General features: G+C 39.1%; 1 protein-coding gene across 1 annotated transcript in view; it reads right to left on the bottom strand.

The window, feature by feature from the left end:
• LOC121303341 (arf-GAP with SH3 domain, ANK repeat and PH domain-containing protein 1-like) overlaps positions 1-16,982 on the bottom strand; it is a 36,936-nt gene that overhangs the window by 3,339 nt on the left and 16,615 nt on the right. Inside the window, exons 7-22 of the mRNA XM_041233959.1 lie at positions 16,384-16,469; positions 15,936-16,011; positions 14,910-14,996; positions 12,736-12,845; positions 12,123-12,192; positions 11,082-11,169; positions 10,511-10,559; positions 8,582-8,748; positions 8,092-8,225; positions 6,669-6,760; positions 6,348-6,528; positions 4,808-4,893; positions 3,746-3,861; positions 3,069-3,136; positions 1,210-1,317; positions 707-893 (exon numbers count right to left, since the gene is read on the bottom strand). Coding sequence (XP_041089893.1) covers positions 707-893; positions 1,210-1,317; positions 3,069-3,136; positions 3,746-3,861; positions 4,808-4,893; positions 6,348-6,528; positions 6,669-6,760; positions 8,092-8,225; positions 8,582-8,748; positions 10,511-10,559; positions 11,082-11,169; positions 12,123-12,192; positions 12,736-12,845; positions 14,910-14,996; positions 15,936-16,011; positions 16,384-16,469 — 1,705 coding nt within the window. The remainder of the gene's footprint in view (positions 1-706; positions 894-1,209; positions 1,318-3,068; positions 3,137-3,745; positions 3,862-4,807; positions 4,894-6,347; positions 6,529-6,668; positions 6,761-8,091; positions 8,226-8,581; positions 8,749-10,510; positions 10,560-11,081; positions 11,170-12,122; positions 12,193-12,735; positions 12,846-14,909; positions 14,997-15,935; positions 16,012-16,383; positions 16,470-16,982) is intronic.

Raw genomic sequence — 16,982 nt, 5'->3', positions numbered from 1 at the left:
CCTGAACCCAAATAACAATGTTTACCTTATCCTTATTGTAGTTTTAAATTCAAACATGATTTTCTCTATACTGCTAAAAACAAATACCAAGTAACACGTTCTACTCACTGGAAAGATTTATTCCATGTTCATTTAACATTTTACTTCCCAGCAACTCTTACAAAATGCATGAACCTTTCTTTTAAGTGTGCAAAATAAAGTTGCTCCTGAAATAAAATCTTTGGTTCCTTTTTCATATATGGCAAGTACTACTGCAGAAAAGAGATTGCATAAAAGGATTCAAGCAATATTGTTTCATGGGCTAAAACATTGTTAATAGACTTGTTAAGTTTACTGACAACTTCTCATTTTGTCTTTGCATTTTACATGTTTTCCAGCTAGTGTATCTGCTGTTGCAATACTGCAGCGCCACGTAGTGACAAGTTAAACATGACAAGGCAGCCTTGCAGACCGGTAAGCAGGCAATGCAACAGGCTGGGAAGCCCTGGCCTTAGCAGAGACTCCTTCAGACTGGAGTGTAACTTAGATTGAAATCTGAAGGGGCCAAATAACAATAGAGGAATTTTCTACCTAAAAGTTTGGTAAAAATGATGACTTGGAAATCTGGTTTGAAATTCTGCGCTGTCTCTACCCTGTACTCAGATCACTTGTAGTGATGCTTGTGGACTGAGGAGAGTAGATTTAAGGGAGGTCCCAGCTGGCTTACCTCGTTGGATGCTTTTGGCTGGCAGTGGAGGAGCCTGGTTTTCCACAGAGCTGGAGTACGAGGATGAGCCTTTGTAAAGAAACTCGATGTTCTCATAAGTCTTGTTGGACACACCGGTGTTTCCCGCGCTCCACTGACTGGGCGACTTGGGGAGTGGAGACTTAAAAGACCTCTGTAGCGGACTGATCTGTTTGAGAAATGAACAGGATCGTTCGCGATGTGCTGACACTGTAATCCAAGCAAACACTCTACATTCATTCATTCCACCGATGAACAGGTTAATTGGCTGGTTGTAAAACATTAATCAGCATATTTGTTTTAATTTGATGTCTGTATTTTCACTTTTACACAGACAGCTCCATTTAAAGTCCACTTAAAGACCGATTTTGGGAGGCGACGGACGATCTTCCTGTATTATGAGCAGTTCTCTAGTAAGACTCAGTGGTTTTGTAAATTCCACAGTAATCGGGGTCTCAAATGTAGTTCATGTGTGTCAAGGTTACCCTTTCGTCAAGGTCATCCTCACTGTCGTACATGTCCTGCTGCTGAGTCTCCCAGATGTACTCAACGTGGATCTGAGTGTTGAACTTCCCCACCTGAGCCTGCTCCAGCTGAAATACAGAAAGCTACAATGAACACAGGACCCATCACAGACCACACTGATAGCGATTTGTCACAACTTGACAAGGGAAACGTAATGGGGATGCTACCCACATTCTCGGAATGTTTCATTTTTTAATATCCCATTATGTGTATTTTGTACAATTCCCTGTTGCTGTTTCTGCTTAGGCAAAAAGAAGTTGACCGCACTCAAAGAAGTCCTAGAAAGTTATCTGCATCAGGACAATAAACGACAGCGTTTCGACCCTTCGGTCTTCGTCAGACCAGGCTTAGTAAATAACATATATAATTATGCTTGCTACTTTTCGATTTTAAATTAGTAAAGCTCTTTAAACATCGAAGTTTGACTGAAATAAATTTGCATAGGATAAACGTCTCCATTCGCTGTTTTTTTTTTATTTTCTTGCCAAAAATAATAATTTAGAAATCATCTCTAGTTTGTGTAGTTTTTATACTTGTTGTCTGTCCCGTCTCCGTTCCGCTCTGAATGCTAGGGGTCGCTGTCTGTCATCTCAGTGGTCCCTTAGTAGGCTACTATTCACAGTCATTTCACCCTGTTCTGACAGAACTTGTTGACTGAAGCAGCGCTACAATGCTCTCATTCGTTTAAATGACCGTCAATCATCAAGACCCGCACGGACTGTGCACTTTCATTTGCCAGCTACAGCGCCTGTCATTCAAAGCGCCTACTTTGAAATTTATGGGTTAAGGTGTAGGTAAGCTTTTGCTACAGGTATTTGAAAATGGGGCGCAAGAGGAAAACACTTAATGAGTATTATTCAGACAGCTGAGGTCTCCGCGGCGGTACGAAGCGGGCCCGTCTGCCTTACCTTCCAATGAGTCCAGCTGTGCTGAAGCAGGAGAGTTGCGGAGCTCTGACTCCGATTAATGTACAGGTTAATTCTGTTCAACTAGCTAATGTTTTCTTCTGTGCATATTATTTTTACTAGTAAATATATGCTAGAAACATTTGTGTAATACACTTGTATATGCTGCATTTTCTACAATTTATTTGAGACCATTTTTTAATTAGTGTAGGATCTTGTATAGCACCGCTGTGACCAAATGTTATTTCAGTTAGAATGTTGGTAACCACGGTTTTGCTGCGTGTTGAATATGATAAAGGGGTTTTACTAAAGAAGATGATTTTTTTTTTTTTTTTTTTTAAACACAAAGGTCGATTTCACCAATTCTCTGCTGAACTAAATAAAGATAAAAAAAAAAAAAAAAACACGGTAAATTCTTTCTAAAATAAACGTTGATATTAATTGTCGATTTTAGAAAAAAAATTAAAATCGAATAGTAGCAATATATAGTCTATATATAATGCTCCAAGCAGAAACAGCACTGGAGAAGGACAGAGAACACGCAAAATGATATTTAAGAAACTATAAAGCAGAAGCTCCCTTATTCAAATAATGCAATGGACCTCCAGTTTCTGGCTTTAATGACTGGAGTTACATTACTACCTTTAACACGCTGCTGTTTTCCTTTAAATAACACCACGAAAGACATGTATCCTGTTCAAATGTTGTCTTACTGCATTACTAAGCTTCTTTTAAGTACTGCTATCCACGTATATCATATGTCTGTTTGATATTACAGGTGTTAAGAAGCATCACATAGCATGTGTTCCCCCAAAGGAAAAGAACATTTTGCAAAACCTGTAATCAGTACCTCTGGAGGTTGATTGTAACAGCTCTTAAGTGTTTGACTGGTTCTGTAAAAAGTGTTCTCTTACCAGCTCTGCACACTGTGTGTGGTTTAGACGCTTTCCTATGTCCAATGCAGTCTCGCCAGCTCCATTGACTAGAAAAAAAAGAATACAAGTTAATGAAAATCACTTTTAGAAAGCTTTTGTTCAGTCAAGAAAATCATGAATTATTTATTAAAACATAGACGAGAAAACACCACTGCATTATACAGATTTCATACTACAATCTTTGGCCTTGCCTTTCGAGGTTCCCCTGCCCATAAATTTGCTTGCAGATAAGTAGAAAGGCTGACCATAGGGAAGCCTTGGGCAGGGGCTAGGATAGCTTCCCTCCCCCCATCAGACGAAGCCAAAATGCAGGTGGAGGCTGGGGGAGGAGGAGACGAACTCTGGTGCACAGCAGCGACATAATGGATTGAGGTAAGATATAAATCCTTTCTTTGCCGATCATTGGACTTATTGTTTATCGAAGCACAAATAAGATACTAGCTATTCGACTGACGATTTGATCTGGTATTGGAAGCGCCTAAAATATGCTTGATGTTGCCGTGATTTGATCTGAGGTTGAAGCGAGTGGCCTGTCAGAACCACAGCTTTGCTTAATACATGGAAACTCCCTATATTATTGTGATTCATCCCCTTCAGAGTTGGAGCGAAGCTGAATAAACACTCCAGGCTGGGACTGCCCAGACCGGTCTGCTCACCAGTTTGCAGGGCTGCCTTTCCCTTCAGTAGCAGCTTGAGACACTCAGTCTTGCTGTACAGGCAGCTGTAATGCAGCGCTGTGTTGCCTTCAGCCGTCTTCTTCTCTAGGCTCGCGCTGTAGAAAACACAGAGATACACTTTCATTAGCAGGGGTGTGAAGTCACACTAAGATTACAATGCAATATGTATCATCAATACCCAGGTCGTAATAAGCTTTGAATGCATTGGTCTTGAGGGGCTGCTTTGTATGATTAGTTATGTTTTGTTAAAAGACAAAACATAAATAAGGAGTTCATACATTCACACCAACTACACATCACATATATTCATTGGTCAAGATCCATTTGGGAGGCAGGTAGCTATGCAGTGCTCGAAAACACCATTCACACCTTATGATATGATACACAGGTGTCATGTAACTTCCCCACTATTCACTACCCACACATTTTTCAAAACTCTGCTCCACAAACTTTCCTGCATTTCACAATGCTTTGTGTATCACTCAGGCTGTCGTCAAAATCATGACATAAAATAGCAGGCAAAAATGTATTTTAGAAAATACAACACTTATTTCTTTGAACAGTTCTTTTAAAATGTCATAAAACACAGTGAAAGCATGGTAAAGCATAGCTAAGCAATGTAAAATTCCAGAGAGTAATGGTAAAGTATATTAAAAAGCAAGGCAAACCATGGTAAACTATGTTAAATGCACAGTACAAACATGAGAAAGGTGCTAAATGACTGTGGGTAAACTTGTATAAGGTCCTTATGCAGTGCTTATTAGTTATTTTGCTGTATGACTTACACATCAAAGCATATTGAAACATAGCACATGTACAACATACTGTAAACATGGCCTAACCATGAGTTATTGAAATCGTGAAATGACAAGGAAGCATGGTATATTTTATATGAAACATTTATTTAACGCCCCCTAAAGCCAGCTGGAATCACTGTAATCAAGTTAGTTGCGTTAAATGTGTCTCTAGTGTAATGCAAGTTAGTGTGTTCTCTACACTGATAAAGATATTAAACACGGGGGTAATACAGTATATAGTTACCTGTTCTGTATAAGGAATTCAACTAGAGCAAGAGAGCTCTTATCTGCCAGCCTCACTGCCAAGTGAAGTGCCGTCTCGCCAAGATCCTGTCAGGGCAGAAGAAACATGATCAAAAGTCTGTTAACTGCAGCTGAGCACTGGAAAGAACAGAGTATTGTATTATAATGTAGTTTAGCTGGGGATTCCCTGATTAACACCAGGGCTCCTGTAGCATTAGAGCCCTTAGTGATGTATATGGGAGGACGGAGCTTGGGACACAGCTAGTGGAGGGCGATGCTTAATAACTATGCATCACTGAGTGGGATGTGAATATATTTAGTAGAAGCTAGTTAGATCTGAGAGACTGGGGTGTAGCATGTTCTAATATTTAGATTTGTAACTCTGTATAGCCATTAGGGACAGGCTGTTTCAGCTGCCTACACCTCAGTTACACCCAGCTACAAAACAATATGGACCACCGTGAGAAAGCAGCTGGCGGATATAATCATTTCTAAAAACATAATTCGTTGATTATTTTTAATACAGCAGGGATATCCACAATTAAATCCTTTATGAAACCACTCAGCACTTAAAATACTGCAGAGACACTACAGCCTAGTAACGGAAAGCAGTTAGCAAGAACAGTGCAGCCACATGACTTTCCAAGACTGAAGTTGTGTTTATAAGACTGAAACATAAATACCAGTAAGCACTTTCAGAACTGAGTGTCACCCATAGATATTAAGCACTCAATAGAGCTGAATTGGGAAGTACTAACAGCAACTTTATCAATTCAATGACAAACATTTTGACTGGAAGTCTTTTTCAAGATTTTTGAAAACAATGAAAAAGACTTCCAGTTGAAACATTTGTCACTGAATTTATTTATTTTTCTTAATGCAAAACTGTGTGTGTCTGTGGTTAGGCTTGAGGACTGAGAGACAGTGGCCTACCAGTTATAGCAGAGACTGAGGAGAAATGATGTTGTGGTTAAAACTAAGGAGTGTGAGGCTGTGTGGTCAGTGGTTTGAGCAGAGGGCTTAAAGGACTGAGCTATGAAGACAGGCTGAAAAAACTGAATCTATTTAGCCTGGAACAAAGAAGAATTAAAGGGGTCATGATTGACATCTTTAAAATCTTAAAAGGAGTAGACATATTTAACCCAACCAGCACAGAAACCAGGACCTGAGGACTCCATTGGAAATTAAGTGGAGATAGGAAAGAGGGAAGGAGACACTTCTCCACTCAGACAGTGGTGAGGGTATGGAATGGGCTACCTAGTCATGTTGTTGAGGCAGAACCACTTGGATCCTTTAGGATCCAAATTGACAAAGTTCTGAGATCAATCAGCTACTTGGAACAGGATGATCTTAGATGGGCTGAATGGACTCTTCTCGTGAGTACATTTTCTTATGTTCTTGTGAAACAGTGTGATGTAATGTTTACAGAGGAAGACTGGGGCATAGTGTAGCCTTATGGGAAGAGCAGAGAGGGTTTGGGATTAGGCCAAGGAGCTAGGTGGTATAACAGGACACTTAATAAAATAATAAAATCAGCACACCTGCCCATTTGGCATGGGAACTGGCTTTGCCAAGTCTTCCCCCTCCACATAGATCTGAACCAGGGCAGTGATGTTTTTATTCCTTATTGCATCATGAAGACGCCACATATTTTCATCGTTGCTCTTCTGAATGTATTTGCGGTCCACATATTTGGCAACGATATACTCCTTTCTGGCATTCCTGTAAAATGAAAAGGTAACAGTATTATTTGGCCCCAATATAACTTCAATTTCATTTTTAACAAACTACTGACAAATTTTTCTCTGCACAGCTCAATAGAATTGACACTCTGCTGTTTCAAAGCTGCTTCATATACTTACATGTCACTGTTGGGAATGGGTTTGATGGCGTCATTAGGTAAGGTTGTCTCCATTATATCATTAAATCTTGTATTGCCAATGCTGACAGCAAGCTGGAAAATAGAGTATGATTTCAATGCCATTTAAAACACTGCAATTATTATTTTAAAAAATCCATACAAAAAGATGCACGCACATGCATTCCCGTCTACATCTACAGTATTGTACCCTGGAGAGTGTGCATGCATTCCATCTTGGTAATGTCTGTAAAATTTCAACTTCATGCTTTGCACCCACTGCTCAATTTTCTGTATTTTGCATTTATATTTCAAGGATTACCACATCAGAAAACCACCACACAATTCTGCACAATTCATCCCACTTGGCCTTCTGTCTGAGAGAGGCCCAGAACTGGCTGGGGGAGTTCAGGCACAAAGCTTACATTGTGAAATACAAGGAGTACTACAGAGTCCACACAACCCTTGCAAAAGCTTACCACAGTACATTTCCACAGCAGTGTTCCCCATGGTTATACTATGCATTTACTATAGTTTGCCATGTTAAAATCCTGTTTTTGCTATGGTTTTTTAAATAAGGCCCAGTGTAAATCGCGATTTCACAGGCTGTGTGGAAATCGTGAAATTAGACCAATACTGTGATTTTTATAATATTCTCTCCTGTACATCCTGCAACATTACTGTAGATCACTACCGAGAATCGGCTGTTGACAGGCATTTAGATTCAAGTATCACCGAAAGAGAAAGGCGGAAATCCAGGGCAGTACCGCAACTGCTTTACTTGCAAAGAAACAAAAAAGGTGACTTCCATGTTCCAAAAGTCCACTGAAAACCTTGAAGCACAAAAAACGCATTCAATTATGACCTGACAGAGGCGTTTGTTTGCACAAATATCCCTCTTGAAAAATTGGACAATCGAAAGTTACGTACATTTTTCAGACTGTGTGAAATGGTGGAGTGAGACATGAATACTTACCTGAAGTTGCCAAGTATCACAAACTGGAGATTATGGGATTGGTAAAACAGTCTGGTTGCTTGTCAATGGTCACTGTCGAGTCGACTGATGCCCAAGACCAGTATGGGTTACACATTGTATTTGTTTTGCAAGGTCTAAATGGTGAACATGCACCTGACGTACTAGAACTGAAAGCTGTCCTTGCAGATACACTTTACCTACAGGCTGTTAATTACAACACCGTTTCACAAGCTATTGTAAAGTGCTTGAATAACTTTAAAGTTGAATTTGATGATGTCAGTGCATTTATCTCTATACTTGATGTTTAAAAAAAAAAAAAAAAATAATAACAATCTGTACACATTCCGCAAAATTCCGTACCCGTGACACCTGGGAATTTTAAAGAAAATATCTGCAATTTTGACAGGCCTAGGGATGGTGCTCAGTTGATTAAAAGCACTGAATTACCTACCAGTAACTCCGAGGTGCTGAGCCTGTCCAGTGTGAGGGACTGGATCCGGGAGTAGTGGACGCCCAGCTCCCGGTGAATTCCAGAACACTCTATACAGGTCAGAATACCCAGGTTAGTGGATAGCCATGTTGGATCTGAAAATGGAACAGCACACCTTTAGGACCGATTAGGAACTGTTAATAACATAACCCTACCAATGCTGTGAATAACTGCAACAGTATATATGTAAAAAATATAGGGCAGATGCCTTTACTGTATTCCTGTCGCTGGGAATAACCATCCCCTGCACCATGCAGAAGATGAGGTCCAGTGTGACATGCACTGGCAAAGTTGTGACGGGAAACAGCACTGTACCTTACTATCCTGTGCCCCACATTTTCTGAACATTTACTTGACTCACCAGCCTTCCTCTGCTCCGCAAGGACAAAGAAATATTATACAAGCTTAAAACACGCTTTGTAAAATATACTAGAGGTCAGTATAGCCATACCAGGAGCACTGCAGTCACAGCAGACCTCGTTGCCCGGCATCTGTTTGACCTCAGCGATCACGGCCTTGGTGAGCTCCTGCAGCCTGTTATCCTGGTACTGGCTCTGATCCCCTTTGAAGGCAGTGTTCAAGGCTTCTTCTTTGCTGTTCTGCAGAACCGACACCCAGCTGCAAGGAAAATCTCATTTAAATAACTCTGACAGGTTTTCTCAGACAGTGGGCCTCATGGTATTTTCAAACGAGGGCCAATGAAAAGGCATAACCCAATTATAACAGTATACAGCTAGCTCGCTGCAACTTCGTCGAGGGAAGCAGCAGTTGAATTATTGTTATTGCTACAGTAATTCTACGTTTTGTGAAAATGTACCTTTTTTATGCTTCAAAATAACGGCCCTGTGACTCCTTTAAAACATATTCAGGAAAACGAAAAGAAACGTAGACAAGTCTTTGAAAATGTTTCGGCTAGAAGTCGTCAGAGAAACTGCTCTACACTGTTCTTTACACTGGAAAGGTTGTAAGCAGTTCAAACAACTGCAACTTTTTCCACTTTCACTCAAACCCCTACCCCAAAACAGATGAGTTATCTGTATCACATTAGTGAATCATGACATGGTTGTAGCAAGCAGAGGCCCCGTCTGCTTTGTGTTCAGCACAGGTCCCATAGGGATCATTAGAGACCTTGCCTTAGATAAGTTCAATGCAGGACGCATTGCACCTCCGCAGCATGGAGCCATGGCTACCTAGTCCAGACCTCCTCTAATGTTGTGTTAACTATGCCATTACATCATATTGTCTAGTAAAATCCAGAAGAATAAAAGGTTTCTTAAGGAAATTACACAAAACCTACATTATCACCCACAAGTCTTAAATTAATGGTTGCTAGGCAGAATATTTTTTTCCATAAATAATAATGCATAAAAATCTTATCAAACATTTTAGGTGAGCCTAGTTTGCTGATGTTGTCAGACACAGCTTTTGTGTAAAAGTTGTAATTTAAACAGAAAAGGTAAAGACAATTATTTTACATTCCCTCACTGCTTCAATTCCCCACAATAGCTCATTAGAACTCAAGGTCAGGGGGCATCCTTCGACCAAGCCAACTGCCTCTTTACACCCAGGAACCTGTGAGAAAATGACGACGAGCTACCGGCCTCTAGAGAACGAAGGCATGTGTCTGCCTGAGCTCATCAGGTATCTGGCCAGTAGGATCCGCTATAGCACGGTGAGGAGAAACAGTCCCTAGCAGAGCCAATGCGACACTCCCTCTGGAATTCCCAGGGAAGACTGCCGACTTTGCACAGCAGAGGCACGAATTTGTGATCCCCCTGACTGTAGCATGCCACGGAGACATGCTTTTACCAGGTTAGGCACATGGGGACCTTAAGATATTCATTTTAAATGAGCAAATCTCTCTATTTCATCCCTTATTCTGTCATCATAGAGCACTTTGTTACTCACAACAATCCCACATCCTCTATGAATCATTCTTGTTGCGTATTGTGATGTCACTTGTTTTTCACACACCCACTGCATTACGCAAAGTTGTAATTCTAACAAAATAAAACATACTGGGAAATATTCTTTCAAATGGGCAGGTGTTACCTTGAATAGGGGTGTTTAAATGTTCAGAACTGAAGTACAAGTAAATATAGAGAATGTTTATACAACAATAACTATTAAGCTTATTTAATATTTAGGATTTATTCATAGTCTATTTCATATAAATAGTAATGTTGTATCATGTAGTCTTATATATATGTAGTCATTTATTTAAAGCTATATTAGAGGTGATGCAGGTTTTTTGAGTTTTAAGTTTATATAAAAAATGTTTGGGAAATTATTCGGTCTAACACTCTGTTTAGGTCCTGTTTAGATGTTGAAACATAAATGGATACTAACTGATGTGAACAGAACAATAGGATTTCCTTACATGATACATTCCTGCTCATCCTCTGCCTGGAAATGGTAGGTTCTGTTATCTGCAAAAGGAAACAAAGAAAGAGTCAAATCGGGGAACAGATTCAGGTCAGATTTGCATGAAATTATGAAGTACCCACAGATGGAAATGAGATCGTAACAGCTCCATGCCCGCTGTAATAAAACATGAGCTCCACTCTGCACCTGGTTCCCATTACAAGAGTAATCTAGATCCGGCCAGCATTGTTTGCTTTTCTCTTTTATAGTTAAAATTGTCAACGAGCCAAACCAAAAACAATTCCAAAGCCTGAATAAAGGAAACCATACTACACCATTTATGTAAACAAGACCATCTGCAAGAAATGCCATTAGAAAAGAAGCAAAAAGGTTTCTATTGATGTTAGTGTATTTGTGTGTGTGTGTGTGTGTAATATTTTTCCTTTTGGTCTCTGGTATATTAGGATTATAGAGTGCTGTGTCTCCATTCTTTCTTCAGTACAGTAGGTTACAGTATAAGAAATGAGGTTTATATGAACATACTGTACATGGACTGAGTGCGTTGAGCACCCCGTACAAGGACCTACGTGTAATGAGGTCGAAGCTCTTCTTTTCTTCTACGTTGGGCCTCACCAGGCAGGTGAGAAGGTTCAGCTTTACCGGGGGTCTGTTTATCTAAGACAAGAAAAAACAAACACATTAAAAAAAATAAACAGATCAAGATGGGTAAATTGGAATACTGGTGATCAGAAATTGTATATCGAAAAATGTATTGAAAAACAATAGAAAAAAACATAAAAAAAAAGCCATTACAAAACTGATGAAGCAAAATACTAATAGACAAAAAAAAATTCTAGCTCAGTAGAGCTCATTATACTTTCCTTCCTTTATCAACGAAAACATATTTTATGATTGTGTGAGACAGAACTCCCTTAAATGGAAAAATGAAACACAGATTAGTAGACTGACTTGATAAAACTGCTTACCACAGTTTTAAACTGTAAGACATGTCTAGCAAGCATCACTGAGCTACCTTTTGCTTTGTTTAATGCACCTCGTATGCATGCTATGTATCATGTCCATACAGAATACTACAACAACAAGACACTGCCCTCCCACTGTTTTCTATAGTCAGCTGTTCTGTTATTGCTCAATAATGAAACAGCAAATAAAGCGCAGCTGAAAAAAATGACACCTGTTCTAAAACCACAGGTTACTGATGAAACACTTCACATGCTGTCAAAAGGTTTTTCAGAGTACAACGATTATTTCAGACAAGCAAATAAATAAATAAATTTGGTTGGTGTGCTCCTCGGTAACAATGGAACTTAGAATAGTTGACTCTGACGTTCCATTGTTACCTTGTGACTCACAACAGCAATGTCATTATCCCTTAACTATAACTACTATATAATCCTGTATTGTATTTTCTGGATCCGGTGTTTTTTCCCCACTTTGTGAAGTGCCTTGCAGGGAATTTGTCCATTTAGGCTCTATATAGCATTTTTGTTTGTGTTAATTGACAACAGGCATGTTAACAGACACAGTGGTACTGTCCCAAATACGTATTCTGTTCCTCTGGTCACATAATGCAAAATGAACAGGCTCATGCCCTGTACTGTGCTTACAGTGCTGTGTGATATCGTCAGGCAGCCGTATTTGACTCCACACTTCCTCTTCTGCCATACTTTTCTGATTCTAAAGGAACAAAACCAAAAAAACTGTATTGAAAAGGAGCAGCTGTCAGCAGATTCATCTGCAAAATGGGTGTGTTTTTAATTATTGGTGCTCACAACTGTGTGTCAAGAGTATTAGTGTGCAAAATCCGTTTAAGCATTAATCTGCAGTCATCTTTGAGATCCAAAAATCACTTTATACTTTTACATTTATACTTTAATATTAAACATCGGTAAGCACTCAGCTTACCCATATTAAAAAGCACACCAATTGAATTCTAAACAAATGACTACATGAGTCTGTGTGTATGAGACTACAATACATGTTTACTCACGTGCATATGGAAGACTATGACAAAATAATATTGAATATTAAATGTATAGCTGCTACTGTATAAACGCTAAGCCCAACATCTATACCTCACAGCAGTATACCTGAAAACATTATAGCGTTTAGGCAAAACCCCAGATGTCTGCCGTTTGGATATAGTTTAAATGTTTAAACTATTAACACTCCTATAGTGTATCATGTCTCCTTGGCAGAAGTGAAACAGCTTGACCTTACCCGACGCTCTTCTTGAAGAGAAAGCCGGATTTCTCTGTGCCGTACTGCTTGTTTCCCTGGGGCTGATGGATGCTGTACCCGTTCCCAGAGTTCTTTCTGTTCAAGTGTTCCTGAGGAAGGTGGATTATTTCATTAGCACTGCACTCTCAAAGCACGGGTTCAACATGTATACATGTACAGCTCTGGCCAAACGTTTTGCATCACCCTATAGAATAAACTCATTTTGCTTCATAAAGTCGAATGAAACCTGCTGAATAACATTATGTTACATACGGCTTTGTAGTTTTCCGTATACCGAACGAAAAACTGACCAACATTTAAAAAAATCTAACATGAAATACTGTCCTACTATTATGGTTTCCAGTAGACTTTTGCGAAATAACTTTGTAGTTTCTTTGATTACATGATGTTAAGTAAATGTTTAGACATTAGATTCATTGTGTAAAATATTACATTATTACTTAAAAGTTAATTTGTTATAGAGCACTGTTGTATCAATTTAGAATGTACTCGTACAATGTTTTCGTGTAGTTCTTTTTGAAACTGGCATATGTCCAAGTTCAGTTTCTTGCAGTTTGTGTTCATGTTAATATATATATATATATATATATATATATATATATATATATATATATATATATATATATATATATATGGCATGGGCATTCTTACTCCAAGATGTCAAAGTGCATATCAGAGTACAGAACATCCTGCAAAGCGTACAAGAAATGCATTCAGCTGCCTTTGCTGTACCCCACATCCTTATATTATAGGCAAATCAAACTATGCATGTATGAATCTCAGAATGGGGGTCAGGAATGAATATTAAGGTGGATTAGTTACCTTTTATTTCTTTTCCATGTTTTTTTTTTTTTTTTTTTTTACATTATCCTGAGTGTTATTATAATTACACTGTGGAATTGTACTGTACAGTCTGTACAATCGTTCATGTGTTTGTATTCACACATCACAATTCTTTTTTAAATGCTTTACTTGGGAGCATTCGTCAGGAGAAAGATTTTTTTCTTCTAAACATTCCGGTGTATCCAGATCACGCTCCTTCCTGCAACAATGCTGGTGTTTCTGTTCCCACAACACACCACTCATTTCAATCAGAGCACCAGCATTGCTGCAGGAGGGAGCATGAACTGGATACACTGCGAAGTGTAGAAGAAAAAAAAAATCATCTCTCTTTCTCCTGACAAATGACCCCAAAGTCAAATGTTTATTTACCTATAATGTGTGAATAAAATCTGGACTCTTATTTAAAAAAAAAAAAAAAAATTTAAAAATTGCAAAATCAAAACCATGGGATACAACAAAGGAAAGTATTTCTTGTAACATTGTAAGGGGTGAGTCTCAAGCAACTTGAAATACTGGTTTCTGTTGTATTGTATAAATGTCTACTTGCTATAGGGCTTCAACAAATCAGCCTAACATGACTGTACACGGTGCACTTATAATAACACTCGGGATAATGCAAAAAATAAATAAATAAATAAATTTGGAAGAGAAAAAAAAGGTAACAAACACCTTAACGTGCATTCCCAACCCCCGTTCTGAACGCACACATGCCAGTTTGACAGGTCTGATGTTGATTTATCCCTTTGTTTGAGTATTACTATTTTCCCAGTGGTTACCCCAAGTTCAGTGTAAGCAAGTTAAGTCCACAGGTTTGAGTGCATTATCAATTCGTGAAAGGTTTCCTATACATTACATATAAGCAGTGCATTATCATGGTGCATTACAGATAGCGAGTGCATTATCACAGTGCATTACAGATAGCGAGTGCATTATCACAGTGCATTACAGATAGCGAGTGCATTACAGATAGCGAGTGGATTATCATGGTGTATGACAGATAGAAAGTTAAAAGAAGAAGCACAATGACCTTAAAATGTTGCAATTTGCACCACATAGGGATAGTCTATTGCATGGATCTATCACTGGTAGAGCACATGGGCATCTTATGCTTGTTACACACAAGCAATCTAATTTCCCATTCCGAGTTCCTGTACAGCAGTACATGATGCAAATGTTAATAAACTGAATGGATGTTATGACACTCTGCATGTTCATATGTCGCCCGCTCCTCTGTGCAGCGAGGTGTAGCTGTTGCTCTTATTCTCAGGGGTGTATTCTTCCTCTTGAATGGACAGTGCATGCATGCCCACCTCTTTTTGCTCCACTGGCAGGAAGCTTCGCAGGGAATCCCGGACCTGAATCAGTTGCTTCGTCTCTTCATCCTGCTCCTGCCTCACCTTCACAGACAGCACACACAGGGGTTAGTTTTTTTTTTTTTTTTAATAACAATAAAAATAGATTCAGTTTCTCTTTCCATCATATGATTTTTCCTGTGGGTCTGCACAACCACGACGAAGCCACAGAAGCTGACGGGCTTGGTTTCAACAGTGCTGTGTTTTAGTTTTTTACAGATAATCAGCGGAAAACATAAAACCTAATTTTTTTCCTCAAACAGGAGAGGATTTCCATCCACATTCTGGGTTCAAAAGTTTATACACCTCTTAGTGCTTATTTAACCCTTTTAATTTTTTTATTTTTTTTGTAGATTCTTCTTTTGTGTTTTTTGTGTGTTACAATTGCCCTGCTTTACAGCAGTTTAAATGTTTGTTTGATAGGGAGTGCTGTGATGTGAACACCAGTTTATTTCTCAATGCAGTTTCCCAGAGGATTATCCATACAAGTATATGACTGAATGAGGAAAAGAAAACATTAAAAAAAACCTGACCTTTTTATTTGTTTTGACATGTAAAGACAAGCACAACCCTAGACAATACCCAAACAATACTTCTTTTTATTTAAATTCAGTAACTGCTTCACCAATTAAACTGTAGCTTGTTCATACTTGCCCAGACCAGGCTGTCAGAAGTAACACTTTACAAAGTTTGCACCTCTTCAAGCTTAGTCCTTCAATAGGGAGACTACTATAAAGTCGGTTTATAGTCTAATCAGACGACATAAGCAAATTTGTCATGCACGAGTGTGCTTTACTTTCGTAACTGTAGAATATTTTAAGTCTTGCTTTGCATGGAGTGTCTCAAGTAACCATATAAGATCTGAAGTCTCCATATAAAGAGGTCTCTAAACCCAAAACCAAGATTCAATGGAAATTCCTTTGCATGTTCGTATAATACATGAGGTTGGAAAGACAATTGTGTTTCCACAGTGGCCTGACTTACTGTGTGCACGGACGCGGCAAGCTTCTCCACAAACGGGCTGAGGTTTTGAGCTGCTTTCAAACCATCCTGGAAAAAACTGGAGAGACAGAGAGACACACAAGCTTGTGATATATGTGGAAATCTAAAGAGACACTGGAAACTGGGCACACAGGTCAACACTAGCCACTGTTTCCATGCACAGCCTGTTCCACTGACTGTGGCGCTGTCTCAGTTTCCATTTCGCTCAGCTGAGTGGGGCATTTTTGTAATGGCATGGGAACACTGCAAAATTACCATGGTAAACTTTTATGAGGGTGCTTTTAACTTATGAGCTTTAAAAAGTCACAAAGATGTGGCGACTGAAACACAAAATGACATATAAACAGTAAACAGAACATACTGGCATGTGCATGTAGCACCGGAGAGCGAACTGGATATAAGCAGATACGAGCCTGCAAGCAGAACTCACTTCAGCTGTGCGTGAAACAATTTGATGAGACTCTGCAGCAGAACAGGACCCTGTCTGACCTTCAGCTCCTGAGTTTTAAGAAGATACTGGAAATAGAAAACAGCAATGCAAGATCAATACACAAGAACTAGGAGAATTTAATAGAGCAGGTGAGGGATAACAGCAACAAGACTCTTCAAGTGAAAGCTATATTAGTAGTTTTGGTCTTGTGGATAAAGAACTTCTGCAGAGCAACAAGGTGAATGTTTTCTTCAAGTGTAATCTTTCAATTGTAAGACAGCTTTGTTAGGTATGTTTTTTTTGTTTGTTTTTTCTTATCATTACTGTCTGACGAAACCACCTGTCAGTGATTACACTGAGAATATGGGATTGGTTCTGTGTCCCTGTATTGGGTTCAATTACTTTCCAAAGTGGACCAAAACTAACAATAACTCACATTCTGCATCAGATCTCACTAATGATTTTCATTGAAATGCTGCGATACAAAGACAACACCCTTGGAAATTAAGTGCAGACTGACTTAGGACAGAGGGAAGAAGCGGCGAGGGTATGGAATGGGTTACCTAGCCATGTTATTGAGGCAGAATCACTTGGATCCT

This window comes from Polyodon spathula, chromosome 32 (genome assembly GCF_017654505.1).
Source record: "Polyodon spathula isolate WHYD16114869_AA chromosome 32, ASM1765450v1, whole genome shotgun sequence".
Lineage (NCBI taxonomy): Eukaryota > Metazoa > Chordata > Actinopteri > Acipenseriformes > Polyodontidae > Polyodon > Polyodon spathula.
Note: the sequence above shows the minus strand (reverse complement) of the source record. Positions and strands in the feature narration are given on the sequence as shown.